At 39.7% G+C, this 18147-nt stretch overlaps 1 protein-coding gene across 1 annotated transcript in view; it reads right to left on the minus strand.

Annotated features, from left to right (window-relative positions):
* The window catches only part of MYPN (myopalladin), a 71298-nt gene that overhangs the window by 16118 nt on the left and 37033 nt on the right, over positions 1-18147 (minus strand). Inside the window, exons 7-11 of the mRNA XM_037495915.2 lie at positions 16941-16964; positions 14690-14806; positions 13041-13413; positions 8941-9534; positions 8180-8318 (exon numbers count right to left, since the gene is read on the minus strand). Coding sequence (XP_037351812.1) covers positions 8180-8318; positions 8941-9534; positions 13041-13413; positions 14690-14806; positions 16941-16964 — 1247 coding nt within the window. The remainder of the gene's footprint in view (positions 1-8179; positions 8319-8940; positions 9535-13040; positions 13414-14689; positions 14807-16940; positions 16965-18147) is intronic.

The following is an 18147-nucleotide window of genomic DNA, read 5'->3' on the forward strand; positions in this document are numbered from 1 at the left end:
TGCTCCCCACTCTGTCTCTGGTGAATCCTCTCACTGCCGTCCCTCCCTGTGCCTTTGGCCTGCACCCCAGCTCTTCTATGCAAAAATAAGTAAAAATTTAAAAAACAAAACCAAAACCCCCTATTCCCAGGCTGCAGCACAGACCAATTACACAGGGGGTGGAACCAAGGCCGAATCAAGAGGGCAGAGCTGGTGGCTGGTCCCTCTATGGGGCAGCAGTGGTAGTGACAGTGGTGGTGGCCATTGCCTATGGCCATAGTCAGGTGACAGGCCATGCACCCTGCTTGGGCACCCCCTGCCTGCCAGGCCTACTGAGTCCCTGAGAATTAGCCCATCGGACCAGACCTAGCCTCCTCACCAGGAGACTCAAGTTTCATAGATCATGGTCCAGCTCCATGGCAGAGTGGGAAGTTAGGACAACTAAGCACCCATTATAGCTTGCTGTGGAGAGAGGAGAGAGGAGACAGAGATGACAAACCTCACTGCTCAACAAAACTGAGACCAAGTATTTAAGCCCCAGATTCCTCTCCAGCCCCCACCTCACACCAAAGTAAACTAAGAAAAGAAACAAAACTAAACCTGTCATGCCCCAGTCACATAAAAGTGAATAGGCAACACATGGCTAGACAGCAAGGAACTTCTGAGCACAAGATGGAAAAGCAAAAAGACAACAGGAGTTCTAGATTACAGATAAAGGGTATGCAAATAGAGGGCCTAGACTTCAGATAAAGATTTTAAAACAAAAATTTTAAAAGTGCTAAATGAGTTACTGGAATGTTCAGTCAAAGGCATATAAGCAGGTGCAAGATCTTAGAAAGGAAACCCAGGAACAGAGAGAGTTCTTTACTACAGGGAATGAAATGTTCAAAGAAGACACAAAGAGACTGAATGAAATGAAGGCAAATATAGAAAATACTTTAAATAGAATTAAACTGGTAAAAGGAAGAATTTCAGAAAAAGAAGACTCAAATGTACTAATCATCCAGTAGAAAGAGAGAGAAAAAAGGAAAAGTGAAGAAACTCTACAAGGAATATCATCAGACTAAATTAGAGGAGGAAACATAAGGATAGTGGGTATTCTAGAAGGGAGAGGGAGAGAGAAGAGAAAGAAAGAGAGGAGAGAGAGAGAAGAGATCAGAGACCCTTTTCAAAGAAATACTTGCTGAGAATCTGAGAATATCCCAAATCCAAAAGATGAATTAAGCGTGGACATGCATAAAACAGAGAGAACACCCGCATTTCCAAATGCAAAATAACCTACACCAAGACACCTCATTGTTGAATGATCAAAAGTCATAGGTAAACAATTTTACAGGAAGGAAAAAGAAGATAATTTACAGAGACATCCAAATTATGCTTTCCTCAGATTTTGCCTCAGTCACTCTCCAGGCAGGGGGAGCAGGGAATGTAGTGTTCACAGCCCTAAAAGACAGAACTGTCAGTCAAGAGAATACTCTATCCTGCAAAATGAACATTTAAATATAAAGGTGAAATAGAGGTTTTCTCAAACAGAAGGAAATAGTTTCTCACCACCAGATCTGATCTGCCTAAGAAATGTTAAAAGAAAAGTGACAATAGGAATACAAAACAAAGGCATGAACAAAAATATTATGAATCGGTAACAGAGCACTAAAGAGGAGGGAAAAACAGGCAGGATGTATAGTTAAATATTAGAGAGCTGACACCAGCTCAGAAAGGACATTTTTAGACATAATGACTGATTTTGAAAATTGTCCATTACATAAGATACTTATTCTTGGAGCACAAATATGCCACTTTGCTTGTTTCTGATGGCAAATTTCTCAGCCTCAGACTTCTTTGTTCTGCAATGTACTCACAGCTGCAAGACAAATTCAAAACAGATGAAGAAAAAAAAAAGCTATTCATAACTAGGTACTATAGATACTGTTGTAACCAGATCTTAACTGGATGTTTCTAATGAGGCATCAAGATGGGCTAGATATCAGAAGCAAGTGAGTTTGGATACAAACTGTCCTCCAGAAATTTCAAAGCAGGTGCTTAAGGACAGATTTGCAGAAGGAGAAGATCCAGTGAGAGAAATCTGCTCAGCTTTTCATGCTTCAGAATTTCCCACATTAATCTTTAGCCACTGCCTTTCACCTCAAATCTAGGAAGGAGATAACTGGGCCTATTGGAAAGCTTGCTATGTTTCTTCATTGTTTGGCATCTGACTTCTGCCTTAGAAAGTTAAAGTGAGAAGTGAAATGACTTTTTGGTGGTATGCAAGCTGATGGCACCTTTAAGTGACCCATAGTCCTGAATTGTGTCGGTACACAATTCTCATCAAGCAAAAGTGGGCCGTCTGAGGTAAAGTCATGTGGGGTCAGCTTTTGTGCATTCATAGTTGGAAAAGGAAGGAGTCAAGAACAGCAGTGAGGGAAGCAGAGGAGAGAGCAGCAAGGAGAGAAACTGTCCATCCTCCCCTTCCTGGGCTTTATTACTTTTTTTAAAGATTTATTTATGCATGCATGCAAGAACTGGGATGTAGGCCAGAGGTGTGGAAGGTGAGAGAATTCACCAGAGACAGAGTGGGGAGCAGAACAGGCAGATGTACTGAAATACACTGCTGAGGGGAGCAGTGGGCGAGTCAGGAGAGGTCTGCTAAGCCATGTGGGTAGCTACCTGGCTGGGGATGGAACTCGAGCTGCAGTAGTTGTGGACAGCTTCATGGTGCTGATGCTTAACCCCTTGCACCACCAGGGAGGATCCCCTTTCTGGGCTTTAGGTCCACCATTCATATCAGTCCCTAGGGTGAGAGGTAGGAATGGGGATATTTGTATGCAGAATCTAATTTTTGAATAAGGATTAGAATACTGGTTACTACAAGGACCGGAAATGTTGTATTAGTGAATCAAGACTGCATTTTGCTGCATAGAATAGAAACTTAAATGTCATAATATGTCATAGAAGTCACCATAGAACCTTATGTGACCTAAAAGCGGTCCAAATAGTTTTGAGATCACATATGAAATTTCTAGGAGCAGGAGAAGAATTGGTCTGACTGGTTAATTGTGAAGGGATAATGGGAGAAGAAATAAAAATTGCTTTTTATACATATATGTTTAATGTACCAGTTATGTGATATAAGTATATAATTTCAGATGAGCTACCTAAAGAATACTGTGGGTCAAGGAGTTTCAATGCAGTCTGTTACTAAAGCACCAAATCTTTTCATGTGAGTTGTTAACAAAATGTACACCAAAGCAGGAATTGATGATTTCTCTGTAGTGCTTTGCAACTAAGAATTAGTTATTCCAAGGGTAATTACCCATCAACACACATAAATCAAGACTGTCATTCCAAGTTATGACTAATGGCACTCAGATTTTATAAGGAAACTTGCAAACAGTAGCAAGTTAAATTTACAGATGCTTCCTGCACTGTTCTGCACAAAGGTCACATACCAATTCACTGTGGTGGATGCACACTTCGAATTTTCCATTTGTCCTTGTGTTCCCTTTGTGAATAAAAGCAGCTGTATCTGCTGCTCATAGGTGATATCTGCTCAAAGGAGAGAATATTTTTCTGTGTGAATCTGGCCTGGAGGCAAGAAAATCAATGATACATGATCCACTCTTTCTTGGCTTATTTTAAAGACCTTAATGAAAACGAGCTGCACAGAATTTCAATTGCACTGTGAAAGAAAATAAAAAGGCAAACTTTTTTTCAGAAGAATATGCCTTTTGAAAATATAAGTTTTTTTCTTTAAAGGTAATCCTCTTAAGTCTGATAGTTTGACAGCTTGAAATATTTGATTTCTGGGACAATCTGCAGCAGTATTCTTCAGGTTGGCAGAATGGTAGAAAGTTTTCTTCTGCTGAGAACCAGTGTGTTATGACAAGGCCCCAACAGATACAGCATTGCCAAGACTCTGGGTTTCCAAAACATGTTTCATTATGCCCCCCTCACTTCCCTGAGCTCATGGCTGACTTCCTCTACTTTGGGTTATGAGACTTGTTTCAGGGGCAATATCAAATAGAACCAAACCAGCAGGAAGAGAGTGCTTAAAGGGTTACCAACCAACTTTGGGTATACTGTTCACAAAGAAAGTTTTACGTCCTAGAGAAAGTATTCTTTTTGTTCTAGGGAGTCACCTATTGGACATCAGAAAAAAGATTCCTAAATAAACGTGGAAGTTAGCATACATAGAAGATGTCTATTTTTTTTTTTTTTTGTGGGACCCTTGCCAGTGGCCGCGGATCGAACTGGCGCTGCAGAGGCTGTGGGCAGCCTCGCAACCCAGTGCTCAACCACTGCACCACCAGGGGAGGCCCAGAAGATGTCTTATTTTATCATTTATCTAATGATTACATGCTACCTTCAATAGAAACAACCAGGTTTCATAGCCTACCTACTCTACCCCTGCCACCAAATTCTTACTACATATTAAATGAAGCACCAGGGATGCAATATTCTATTAAAAAAACTGTTCTAGGGGCCTCTCTGGTGGCGCAAGGGGTTAAGCAGAGCACTATGAAGCAATCCTCAGCCTCTGCAGCACGAGTTCGCTCCCTGGCCAGGGAGCTACCCACATGGCACAGCAGACCTCTCCTGACTCACCTGCTGCTTCCCTCAGCAGTGTGTTTCAGTCAGTCTGCCTACTCTGTCTCTGGTGAATCCTCTTGCCCCCGCCCCCCACTCCCACACACCTCTGGCCTGTACCTCAGTTCTTGTATGCATAAAAATAAATAAATCTTAAAAAAAAAGTTTTAGCTTCAAAGAGTTTGCATAAAATACATCATGTAATTGTGTGTTAGTTCAGCAAACATTCACTGAGCACTTACTCTGTGCCAAGCAGAAGAGGAATGTAGCAATGAACAAGAAACCTCCCAATCCTGGGTTCCCAGGGAGTTTGTGAGTAGGTGCATCGTGGATGGATCCATGGTGGAAAACAGAAGATACCTCACTATCTTGGTGCCAGGATTCTATGATGCACAAGGTGGGCAACATATGACTAATAGCTTTGTGGAATTCTTATTAGAAATGGGTGGCAAGACTATTTGCTCACAACAGAGGATTTTCATAAAGAAGTCATGGTGAAAGAAGAAAGAGGTAAGATTTAAATAGAGGTAATGACTAAGCAGAAGATGATTAGATGAACAAAAGGCAGAGCAAGAATTAGGTACTTATTTTCTTTTCCTCTGTCACCCAGGGCAGTATCTGGAAACTTCAGAAAATTTTACAGAAGCATTAATAAAAAAAGGAAAGGGGAGGAAGCTGCAGTACAAAGAGATGGGAAGATTTCCAGAGAGATGAGGATGACGAGGAAAGTTGGAATAAAACATTAAGTGGGCATGAAAGTGTGCAGATTTAGAAACTATCGTCAACGATATTTAGATCCACCTTTCTAACTTAAACCTTTTACGTTTTATTAAAGTTCAAAGAAGATTCATGGATGTTGAATAATACCCTTCAAGATAGGAAATGATACAGCCTAAAACATAGAAACTGGGCACCTCTCTATTGGCTTAGCCCAACTCAAAAAAATTGTCATCAGTTTAGAAAGCTAAAATTTTTTTACCAATATGAAAATCTAAAAGGCTGACACCTTTGTATTTCACAAAATTTTAAGAATCATCAAGAAAATATTAACTGTTAACTAGTAATATTATATTAGTAGAGAATGAACCCCAAAACATTACAATAGAGAAACACAAAGCAGTAGATATATCAAAGAAAACTCATTTTCTAATACATAATCTGGACATCTGAATTCTGGAGAGGAAATTGTTTGTAGTTAGTAATATTCAGTGTTCAAGGATGTCTGATTTATTCTCATGCTCAATATAATGTGGTAATGAAGGACATCAATGTTCTATTCTTCATTGGCTTAGGGCTAAAATAGGGCAGGAGTACACACTTTTTTGGACCTAAAAGTTTTCAAAACAAAGTAAATGCATAATTTTCAGAAGGAATAATGTGCTTCCCACTCACATGTGTAAACTAATATGGGAGTGAGAAAACAGATTATTGATATTTTGATTTTATGTGTCCCAGACAGCAGGTATAAGAGACCCTCAGTACACAAGTGTTTCTTTATGATTATTCTCCAATTTTATGAGCAAAATTTCTTTCTGTTAACTTCACCGATGGGCCACAATACATTTTAGATATTTAGATAGTTCTTAGTGACATTTTCATTATCATTTCTCAAGGCAGCTATGGCTAAAACAGTTTTATAATTTGTTCATCATTTCCCCCCCAAAGCTTTCCTAGAATCAACATCTACCAAGCTAATGTGAGCTTTCCATCTTAGCTCCCCATTTCCTGAATTGCATTTATGTAACATGGCTTTCATTATCCTTGGCATAGAATGTGATCTAAGACCAATTCTGTAACTAACCCACCATAATAATTCTCAGAAGAACGCTGATGCAAGTCACAGATATTTACATGGAAAAGATTGAGATGCTATTTGACTCTGTTCCTAGTCTCAGCTATTAGCGCTGAAATGAATTCATAATGGAGGTATATGATGTACTCACATCTTAGATAATTAAGAAAAAAGCCCTTCTTTTGTTTAAATTGGGCAATGGATTAGCTTGGATCTAATCCATTAGAGTAATGCTAAAGCTACCAGAGTAATGATAAGTGTAGTCAAACAGCTTGTGTGCTGACCTGGTGTCATTTTTGCAGGATCCCTCTCTGAGTTATAAGAGAGAAGCTGAACACAAATCTGATTTCAACAACACTTGAAGGGTTAGCAACCACAGATGTGATGACAGTATTAGAGGAAAAAAGATATGTGTTGCAGCAATATTTGTGGGATTTGAAGGCAACTATTGTCATAAAACTGAAAAAGGTTGCAGAGTTTCAGGAAAAATGTGAAATTGTCCTGGAGCTCAGGGCTCTCGTTCTAGTTCCACCCATGACAGTTTATCTAGAAGATGCAAGAGAAGAATAGTTGTTTTGGTATTTGCCTCCCAGAAATATATGTAATTTGCTAAAATAATATATGAGAAATATACTCAATTATAATAAGCCTAAATATCCTGTTTCAAACCAATCATTAAATGTCAAAATTAAAAAGCTTTTATGTAGTACATTTTTATTTAACTTCAGTTAAAATTACCCAACATAGGGCCTCCCTGGTGGCCCAGTGGGTTGAGAGCAGCACTGTGAAGCTGTCCACAGCGTCTGCAGCGAGGGTTCGATTCCCGGCCAGCCAGGGAGATACCCACATGGCGCAGCAGACCTCTCCTGTGTTGCCCACTCCTCCCCTGAGCAGTGTATTTTGGTCAGTCTGCCTGTTCTGTTGCCCACTCTGTCTCTGGTGAATCCTCTCACCCTCTTGCTCCTCTGGTCTGTACCTCAGCTCTTGTATAAATATATAAAATCTTAAAAAAAATTACCTAACATATAAGACAATTGTAAAATATTGTATGCCCATGGCTCCACTGGAAGCAAGAGAGAGAGAAACACTTAGGAAAATAGCATATGGTCAGAAAAGTCTGGAGTCTTGCTTTCAGGAATAATCACTTATGTTGCAAATTCTACAATAGCTGGCATATAATTTTGACTGAAAATTTATGTCATATTTCAAGGTAGATTTTATCAATTTCCAATCTTGGAAAATAAACTAAGAATTACGTTATTAAAATATAAATCTAAATTTAAAAAAAATAGCCACAGTAGGAGAAGAAAATGTCTTACATAAGAAAATACTCAATCTTTCTTGTGTTTGGCCCTTCCTTTTCAGTGTAAATATTAGAAAGTAAGGTACTGTCCAGATTGGACCACAGGATATTTCCTAATGGCTATTTTACATGATTCAATCTAATGTAACGATTGAGAGGAACTGATGGGCAGTTGATGGAGTCAGTCAGGGGACAGCTTGGAACCCGAGCATTCCTTAAAGTCTAGATCATCTCAAGGCTTAGATATTGAAATATTTCAAAGATGTGATGGTGTTTGCCAATACTGAACTGAGGACTACTGGAAAGGACAATAGATTAGTCTCTTTTAATTTATGTAAGCAAGTGAACTGAATTAGCTACAGGGGTAATCAAGAACTATAGACCCAGGCAGATTTGTGCTCTAGTTTCTAAAACTGCAGAATCAACCTCACTGAGATCACTGAGCATCGAATGACAAAATTGTGTAAAAGTATATTCTGTACAATGAAATTCCAGTAATCATCTGAATTCAATAATCTTACCTGTTGGTTTGATCTGACATCACTGAAATTCATTTTTTTTCCCAACTCTAGAATCACTGCATTCTTGGTTTCACGAATGTAATCATCACTCACAGGCTGGGGAGATTTTGTATTTTTCTTCATTAGTCCCTGGGATGGCCTGTAAAATAAATTAGCAGCTGACACACCCATGAAAACCCCTGACCAGGGCCTCCCTGGTGGTGCAAGGGATTAAGCACAGCACTATGAAGCAGTCCACAGCCTCTGCAGCACAAGTTCAATCCCCTGGCTGGCCAGGGAGCAACCCATATGGCGCAGCAGACCTGTCTCACCCTCTGCTCCCCTCAGTAATGCATTTCAGTCAATCTGCCTGTTCTGCTCCCCACTCTGTCTCTGGTGAATCCTCTCATCCTCCGCACGTCTGGCCTGTACCCCAGTTCTTGTATGCATAGATAAATGAATCTTTAAAAAAAAAAAAAAAACCCTGACCAGGGACAAAGGTCTAGAAATCAGAGTGGTTGAAATGACAACTGGATCCTACACATCACTTTGTGTGCAAAAGGTGAGTATGTACAGAGGGTGGGTGTAGAGTGTTTTCGATAATTTTATCACGAAGTAATCGTGCCCTCTGTTAGAAGGTATTAACTATTCATTATGTGTCTAAGAGACAGGATCATCTAGGAATCTGCTAAATGGGCATCCTGTCCCAGACCAAGCTAGTCTCTCTCTATGCCCCTCCTTAACCAACATCTTTTACACTTAGAAACCTCAATGACACTTACATGGATGGCGCACTTCTTGGCAGCCCCATGGCGTTGGTGGGTGGGATGGCAGGCAGAGAAGGCAGAACAGAGCTGAGGAAAGCCACTGGGTTCTGAATGCGGCTGGTGGGAGAGACAGGAGTTGGGGACACACAGTGAGGCTGAAAATGGTTTCCGCTGGAGATGGAGAATGAGAAAGGTGGTTGTGTTGGCTCTACTGGACTTGGAGGGGGTGGCTCGTTTTGGACAGAAACTCCTCCTGGGGATTTGGTTTGCACCAAGGGGTGAGAAACTAAGAGATTTTCTTTGCTGACTGTCCTCTGAATGGCTTGAGGAGTGCTGCCCAGCGTGACCGCCGGAGGAGAGCTGGAAGGGGATGCTGTCGCCGAAGTGGTATTCGTGGAGGGGAAGAAATGCTTTGGCCGGGTCAAGCTGAAAGTCTGTGATGGAGGGGCCTTCACTTGCTTGCTGGACACAGTCACCACCTGGGGAGCCGTGGAATTCACAGCACTCATGTTGAAAGGAAAGTCCTTAGGAGATGAAGGAGATGTGTTTTGCAGCTGCTGTTGTTCCAGTAAGACTTGGTTGTGAAGCTGTTGTAACTGACTGGAATCCCTGCACGGAAACAAGCATGGGGACAGAGAAGGGAAATCCATCACCATCGGTCTTGCCCTTCAGAAAGTGCACAGACAGGAGGTATATGCCTTCATGCTGTTCAAGGACACACACTCAGAGTAGGCAGAAATCGCTAGTCAGTCCCTGGTGAGTTACCTGCTAGTCTTTCCTTTCTAAGTTCATTTTATTGCCAGTATGAAGGGAAAAGGCACCCAGGATGTACAACTTCAGAAGGCATCATTCACCTTGTACTCTTTGTGTTGTGACCCAGGAGTTGTGCAACCTAGCTGCCCAATTTTAGAATGTTTAGGAATCAGAAAAAAGAAATAGAAAGAGGGCCTCCCCGGTGGCGCAGCGGTTGAGCGCTGGGTTGCAAAGCTGCCGGCGACCTCTGCGGCGCCGGTTCGATCCCCGGCTGCTCCCCGGCCACAGGAGGAGGGTCCCACATGGCGCGCAGACCTCTCCTGCCTTGCCCGCTGCTCCCCTCAGCAGTGTACTTCGGTCCTTCTGCCTGCTCTGCTCCCCGCTCTGGCTCTGGTGAATTCTCTCACCCTCCCGCGCTTCTGACTGTACCCAGTGCATGTATAAACAAAACGAACGAACAAACAAACAAATAAATAAATAAAAACATGCCTCTATAAAAAAAAAAAAAAAAAAAAAAAAAAAAGAAATAGAAAGAATGGGCCTCTTGTTGGGAGTGCTCCAGTTCTGAGACCAGAACACACATTAAAAGAGTCTACAGAGAGATTTTAATTCCATCGGGATAGAGGCATAAAGAGTTTTTAAAAACTCCATGTTTTATTCGAGAGTATAATTGGGATGAAGAATCATCTGGACAGCTTGATATTCAAGTTAAAAATTTCCAAGTCTAATTATCTAGGCTTTGTTGATACATGTTTAAAAATGATACCTTCCCTTTCTGTGGTGGCTTTAAGATTTGTAAGCATTCTATCTACTTTCCATATGAATGCCAAATACGAAGAATAAGCAGAAAACTGTATTCTCAAGAAGATTGAAAGTGAATATATTTTAGTGTAAAATCTAAGAGAGTAAGACCTATGAGTTAAACCAGTAAGAACAGGTTGTAAGTATGTGAACTCACAAAGGATGCATGTGTGCATGTGTGGCCACATGTATTTGCCTATGAGCATGTATGTATGTGTACACTCATAGCCATACTAACACAAATCTATACACACACAATTAAGAGAAAACTTGAGGAAGACAAAACAGTAAAGAATTACATAGTGCTGAGGACTGGATTTTTAGAAAGTGTCACTACATAACTTAGTGGAAAGAATTTTTATAGTAATTGAATGTCCCATGAGGAGGCAGACGCAGTTTGTCTAACTACTTACTTCTCCCCTGTATAAAAGAAATCTACTTTATGAATGGAGGTGACATGTACAGCTAAAGACTATACTTCCTGGGCTCCTTTGAAGCTGGTATACCATGTGACTAAGTTCTGCTAATACGAAACAAGCAGACAATTTAAGATATTAAAGGTTCTGAGAAGGTTCTTTAAAAGGAGCCTCAGATTAGAAACCACTGGTCTAGAGTTTGAAACCTTATACCTCCCCACCACATTCCATAAACACAACTCTCCACACCCAGAAGAAAACAATAATTAAGATTTAAAGTGAGTGAAATAGACAAAAATCAGAACATGCCAGGAAAGTCTGTGCTTTGGGATGTGTTTCTTTAGACAGTGGTTCTTAATCCTGGATGCACACAAGAGTCCCCTAGAGCCTTGTTACTCACTACATGGGCATCGCCTAGGAGCTTGATTGACATGCAGACTCTCAAGTCTAACTCCAAACTTACTCCAAACTCAAGTCAGAAGTTAGGGAGCAAAGCAGAAATGTATGTTTTAACAAGCCCTCCAGAGGATTCTGGAGCTCGATAAAGTTTAAGAGTCACTGACCTGGATATTTTCCCAGGTCAATTGACTCTCTGGGCAATGATACCTGTATCAGTGAAGCTTGCCTTCTATCTCAGGGTGATTCCATCTAATGGACAGCCAGCATGGTAAAACCACAGTTTGCAGTTGATTGTGAAAACATATTTCTCAGAATTAGTTATCCTAATCAGTGATGTGTTGGCTAATTTTTAAGGATGTAGGAAACATACCATGATGGGTGAGGTATGAAGTGATGAGCCTCAAAAGAGAGAGAGAATGGAGTAGATATGCTAAGAAGAAACGAGAAGGTTCTCAAGACAGACAGCATGAGACAGGGGCTGTGGGCTGACCACATGATCTTACCTCCCAACTCTCTAGTTCTTCTCCATGCAGGACCTGACTGTATTTAGAGTCCCATTCCTGTCTGTATCCCTAAGGTAACTTCCTCCCCTCTCTTTAAATAGATTCTAGTCTCCTGTGACCAGCAGAACTTTGAAGGAATAAGACATTCCTGGATATGACTTGTGATAGGTGTGTTTTAACTCATTTACTTTTATATTGAGCATTTTACCAGATGTGATAGTGACAAGAATAGAAAACTAAATAACATGAACTGCTTTTAACAAAGATCTTGTGCCCAGCACTGAGAAACATATGAGGGGAGTGCTGTTACTGTAGATTTTATTGTTGCTATTTCAAGTTTTATGTAATTGTAAATATCATTTTGATGACTAGACCAAACAGATCATAACAGTAGTTCACGTTCTGTGCTTGCTGTGGATGAACATTAAGCATTATAACATGACTCTGACTTTGGAAGGTGAGGGTGACAATCATATCAGACTCCTATAGTGAGCTTGAAAATCATGACTTCTCTTTCTCTTATCCCATTATATTTCTATGAAGCCTACTGTGGTTACTACAGCATATCTAGCCATAGGAAAATACTAGGGATCTTTTCCATAATGACTGCAAAATCTTAATTTGAATAAGAGATAGGAAACTTAAGGATGAAATTATAGATTAGGGCCTCCTGTGGTGGCGCAGGCGGTTGAGCGCAGCACTGTGAAGCTGTCTGCGGCCTCTGTAGCGCAGGTTCGATCCCGGCTGGCTGGCTAGGGTCCCACATGGTGCAGAGGACCTCTCCTGTCTCTCCCACTGCTCCCCTCAGCAGTGTACTTCATCAGTCTGTCTGTTCTGTTGCCTGCTCTGTCTCTGGTGAATCCTCTCACCCTCCCGTGCATCTGGCCTGTACCCCGGTTCTTGTATAAATAAATAAATAAATCTTTTAAAAAAAATTATAGATTATAATGATTATTAGATGCAGGAAAGAGAAGAGAAGACAAGTACTTTATCTGGAGCCCTCCAATATTAGGCTAACATCTTTCTAAACTACTTAGGTATAACTTTTGTGGAGGTAGACAATTAACAGTAAGAATGATAGTAATTGAATTCTTACATTAATGCAAAGGTGCACAATTTTCAAACCATTTAACTTGTATTTTCTTATTTCATAAACCCCTTTGTCGGCTCTATCATTTTTAAGAAAGGCAGACTCAGAGAAGCTCACAGAAACTCTTGATTATCTATTCTAATTTTCACTTACAGTTTGGGTTTAGCCAGAACTGGAGGGGGTTCTTTAATGGGCGAAGAAGGTTCAGGGGTTTTTGCTGCCTGTCCATTGAATCGCTCCAGGAAAGAATCAGGCCTGGTCTGGTTTGTGGTCACTGCTCCACCCTCTGAGGATGCTTCGCTTCCTTTGTCATCTTCAGGCAGGTTGAAATGCACACGGAGCCCAATCCTTGAGCTGGACCGGGGCTCATTGTGGTTCACTAGAACACCTTCCAGTTTGGGTTTAGGGGGTTGTTCCACAGAAGGAGGCACTAGGTTGGGTGGGGATGGCTGTTGCTCAGTAATAGCCAGGTTGGTGGTGGAGTTGGCTGAGTGGAGAGATCCATTATTGCTGAGGTCCTCATTTCCTGAAAGGCAAAAACAGGACTTTAGATTTAGCCAACCCCAACAAGACTGAGATGGACTAGAGCCCCAAATTGGAGGGGGTGCCCAAAGTGGAAAATATTAAGACATGGTAATGTGATAATGGGAAAATGCTTATCAAAAACAGAGAACATAATCTGATATATGAAAGAATGGTGAGGACAGAGAGAAGAAATTAAACTTAATTTAATTAAGTTTAGGGAATATAATAGGTAGCACAGGATAATCAGAGTGGAGGTGGAGGTGGTGATCATAAATACAATAAGAAATTGAAAATAGAGTATTATAATATTGCCCAAGAACATTTTGCTCAATAGTTAATTTTTTTTTTTTTAAGAAAAGTCAAGTTAGCTTCATATGAAAAGCAGTGAGGAGGGGAAATACAAAGTTTTCATATTCATACTCACAATGAGATACCACCTCGCTCCTCTGAGAATGGCCCATATTAAAAAAAAAATGCCAAAGCAACAAATGTTGGTGAGGGGGTGGAGAAAAAAAGAACTTTGTAGACGGTGGGAATGTACACTGGTCCAATCCTATGGAAAACAGTAGGGAAGTGCCACAAAATATTAAAAATAGATATACCGTATGACCTACTAATTCCACTCCTAGATATATGCTGGAGGAATGCAAAAACATTAATTTGAAGGGACATATGCATGCCTATGTACATTGCAGCACTATTTACAATAGTCAGACTATGGAAACAACTGAAGTGTCCAATGACAGAGGAGTGGAATAAGTAGATGTGGTGTGTGTGTGTGTATATATATATATATATATATAATATATATATATATATATATAATGAACTATACTCAGCCCTAAAAACAGGTGAACCCTTGACATTTTCAACAAATGGATAGAACTGAGGGGATTATGGGAAGTGAAATAAATCAGAAGGAGAAAGATACTGGATGATTTCACTCACGTGGAATATAGAAAAAAAAAAGAAATAGACAAAACTAAACCAAAACAAATCTAGAAATATGACTGCAGAATTAAGGCTATTCAGAGGGGAGGTATGGGAACAGGTGGGAAGTGGGCCTAATGGCCTAGGGTAAAGACCACGGGTGCTTTGGTGTTGGGTATGGCATGGTGACATATATCTGAGGATGTGTGAACCTATTGCCCTAAATCACGTACAGTGTTGTAAACTAATGCTTCCTCAGTAAAAAAATAAAAAATAAGTGAAGAAAAACAAACAAAAAAACACCCAAAGTCATACTCCAAATTATTCAGCACTTAAAGGGCTCTTACCTCTTACATCAAGCTGTGCAATGCTTGACACTGTACCATATTTGTTGCTTGCAGTACATGTGAAGCACCCAGAATCTTCTGCAAACACCTCAGCAATGACCAAAGTACAAATCTCTTCTAAATGCCAGTAAAACAGAATGGTTACTGATTTAATTATTGAAATGGAATTATAAGACTTACTGATATCAGATCATAATTCTCTAAAAGTTAAAGAAAAGGCTGATTATATTAATTTTTAAAAACAATTAGTCCAATTATATTATATTGACTTGAATGATTACCAGACTAAGTAAGTAAAAGGACATAGAACCAATAACTCTATATAAACTATTGTCAAATGGATTATATGGTAATATATCATATTGTATGCTATAAAGTCTCAGATTATCTTCAATCCGGATGACAAAATATAGAACTGAGAAACAAACTATAAAATCACAAAAACAAAACCAAAACAAAACAAAATCACAAAAACAATAATTAGAAGTCAAGGCAAAAGGAGGTTTGCCTGAAATAAAAGAACTATAAAACCTTTTCTAAATTTAATTCTGTCACTATTTTCATAGGAATCTTCCTCAGTGAGTGAATTTTAAATGAATTTAAAAGTGGACAATAAATAATTATTTTGCTTAGCTAATAGTAATTAGCTTTGGAGTAATTTGAAATATTGAGTTAAAGAAGTCTGAAATGCATTTTTTTCCTTTATAAAAAATACCATAGTAATTCTTATGGATTACTTCTATACACAGTTTTATCCCCCTTTGAATAACTACAGAAGTGATTGCAAGAGAAAACATTTGATTATAGCCTAAAATTATTATAGCTAGATATTCCTTGATTGCCAACGAGGAGAGTTATTAAGACAATAGCTTAAACTTGCAGTTATCACTTGGCACACATCACTTAAATGAACTAATAATACATAGCTATAGTAGGAAAAAGTTGGTATCTCAGTGTTTCATGTTAATTTAAGTGAATTAGCTGGACAACTTTTAGGAAGACTGGACAGTAGCCAATGCAGACAATGTTGGATACCCACTCAACAGCTTTTCATCCCCCTTCCACCTCGTGAATAGAATCTGGCTTTGTCCATGCTCCTTGGATTGATCATAAGCTCTGAGGCAAACTGGCCTCTCCCAGCTCAGATGGTGAGCAGTGGCTGGTCAAGACGTCACACTTAACTCTATTCTTGCTAAGTGGTGACATTTGACTGACAATTCTGTTCAGTGAGTTAGTAGGGAAAACCTGCTGGGGAATTTTTGGGAAATTCCCCAGTATTCTTGTTCTTTAAAAAGGACGAAATAGGATGTAGTCTTCTATATTTGTCTCTGAAAGTTGTCATTTAGATGTAATATCCAGAACTGTGGCAGCCCTCTTGGGTGTTTGAGTAGAACCAGCCTAAGAGGATACTTTGATGATGACAGAATGGAAATTGAAAAAAAAAAAAAAAAAGCTAGCTACTGACGATCTCTGAGATATTAAATTAACCAATCTCAAGACTGCTATTTCTTAAGGCATCTTGCTGCATGTGAGAATACATTGGTTTTCTTTACTTGCTACCCAAAGAATCCTGAAGGATGGAGAGGCATGGTTTTAGTGCCTCTGCCCTTTTCCTGAGCATAAGCTTTGTTTCTCTGTCCCCTTTACCAAACATTTCAGCAATCTTCGCTCAGAAAATGACTTGATAAATTCATTTACATTATACTATACCTGCCTTATAAAATAAAGTATCCTGTCTCCAATGGGTATTTGCATTATGCCAGGTGGAAGGAAAAACTGTGGTTGTGAAATTATCAGTCATGAGCTGGGAAAGACGAGACTTGTTTTGGGCATGGACCTCTTCTGGGTGACTCTGAAATTACTTTGTATATGGGACTATCTATTGAAAAGCTGGATCTGGATGAAAGTGTCAGAGGTCTGAAGTATTTTCAAGGGAAACAATTACTATTCCACTACAAATAAGGTAAGAATAGGACCACTTTTGGTCTTTACTGTGTATCTCCAAGGGCCCAGTGGAGGTCTAAAAACCCCAGATGTTCAATGTCTATTTTTGGAATGCCTTTCTATTCAGTTTTCAAAATAGATAGTATCCCAAATTCTCACATGCTCCCCTCTGTACCCCTATAATAACAGCTAGAATTGATTTGAATCTTTTTCTAAACTTATTTTTCACTTTTTCTGAACACCAGTGTAACAACATGTATATGTAACTGATTACACACTAATAACTTAAAGTTGAAATGATCTTTACCTGGTTCTGCCATGGATCGAGGTTCTAAAAGAAAAAAAAAACAAACAACCAGTTCTGAGCATTTATTTTACTGAGAGAATAGACTTTCACCAGAAGCTTCCTAGAGCATTCCACAGTCTCTGGCATACTAGGGGTGATTTGATAAGATGGATGTACAAACGTTACATAAAATGACCCCAGTACCAATGACCTTAATAGGGAAGGACGGTTATCACAGAAGGGCAGCAAAAGAGTAAATGATGTTGCTGTGTCTTGGGAAACCCCTGGGGTCTCCTTGGGCCATATTAACTTTATTTATTAAAGATTTATTTTTATTTGCTTATGCATACAAGAACTGGGGATAGGCCATAGGTGTGTGTGTGGGGGGGGGGGGGGGCGGGCGGTGAGAGGATTCACCAGAGACAGAGTGGGGAGCAGAGCAGGCAGATCTACGGAAATACACTGTTACGGGAAGGAACTTTGGAGACAGGAGAGGTCTGCTGCACCATGTGTCTTAGCTCCCTGGCTGGGAATCGAACTCTTGCCTCAGTGGTCAGTGGCTGGCAATAGCTTGATAGGGCTAAGACTAACTCCTGTGCCACTGGAAGGCCCTCATGGCTGTATTAACTTTAGGTGAGGAAAAATTGCTGTGTGAAGCAGGATTCCAAAACGATTTGCTTTATTGCTATCCATTAACCTTGACTGAAAAAATGTTTGTGAAGATAAGAGCTCTTTCTTGGCTTTGGAATCTCACAAACTAATAACATGGGAACTATACCTCTAGTTCTAAGATTTCTATTAAAAGCCTCAGGAAGGATGAGAGGTTTTTTGAGAACAGATCCTTTGTCTTGAAATTCTCTAGCATTTCTGAACTTGCCGCTTAGTACTGAATACAGGCCTTCAGTTAATGTTTATCAAATTCTGGCACTCAGTAGACCGTTGTTGAACTTAGTTACAATCTTTTGCATTCATGAAGCTATTGTCTTTTTTTCTTAGTTTAACTCATATTCAGAATACATTAGTGTTGCTGCTGTTGCTGTTAAATCTGATAATAGTTGAGTCATGTATCATGCTGATCCAAGTGCTACTATTTTATGATAGGCAGAAACATATTAACCAAAAAAAAGAAATAAATTTCAGTATATTTTGTTGTTGAAATGAATCAAGGTGCAAGCATTGCATGACAAGGTGAAAGCACTGAATATGAAAAAAAGATTTAATTCTTTAG

Source organism: Talpa occidentalis, unplaced genomic scaffold (genome assembly GCF_014898055.3).
Source record: "Talpa occidentalis isolate TD23 unplaced genomic scaffold, MPIMG_talOcc4v2.1 talOcc4.8, whole genome shotgun sequence".
Lineage (NCBI taxonomy): Eukaryota > Metazoa > Chordata > Mammalia > Eulipotyphla > Talpidae > Talpa > Talpa occidentalis.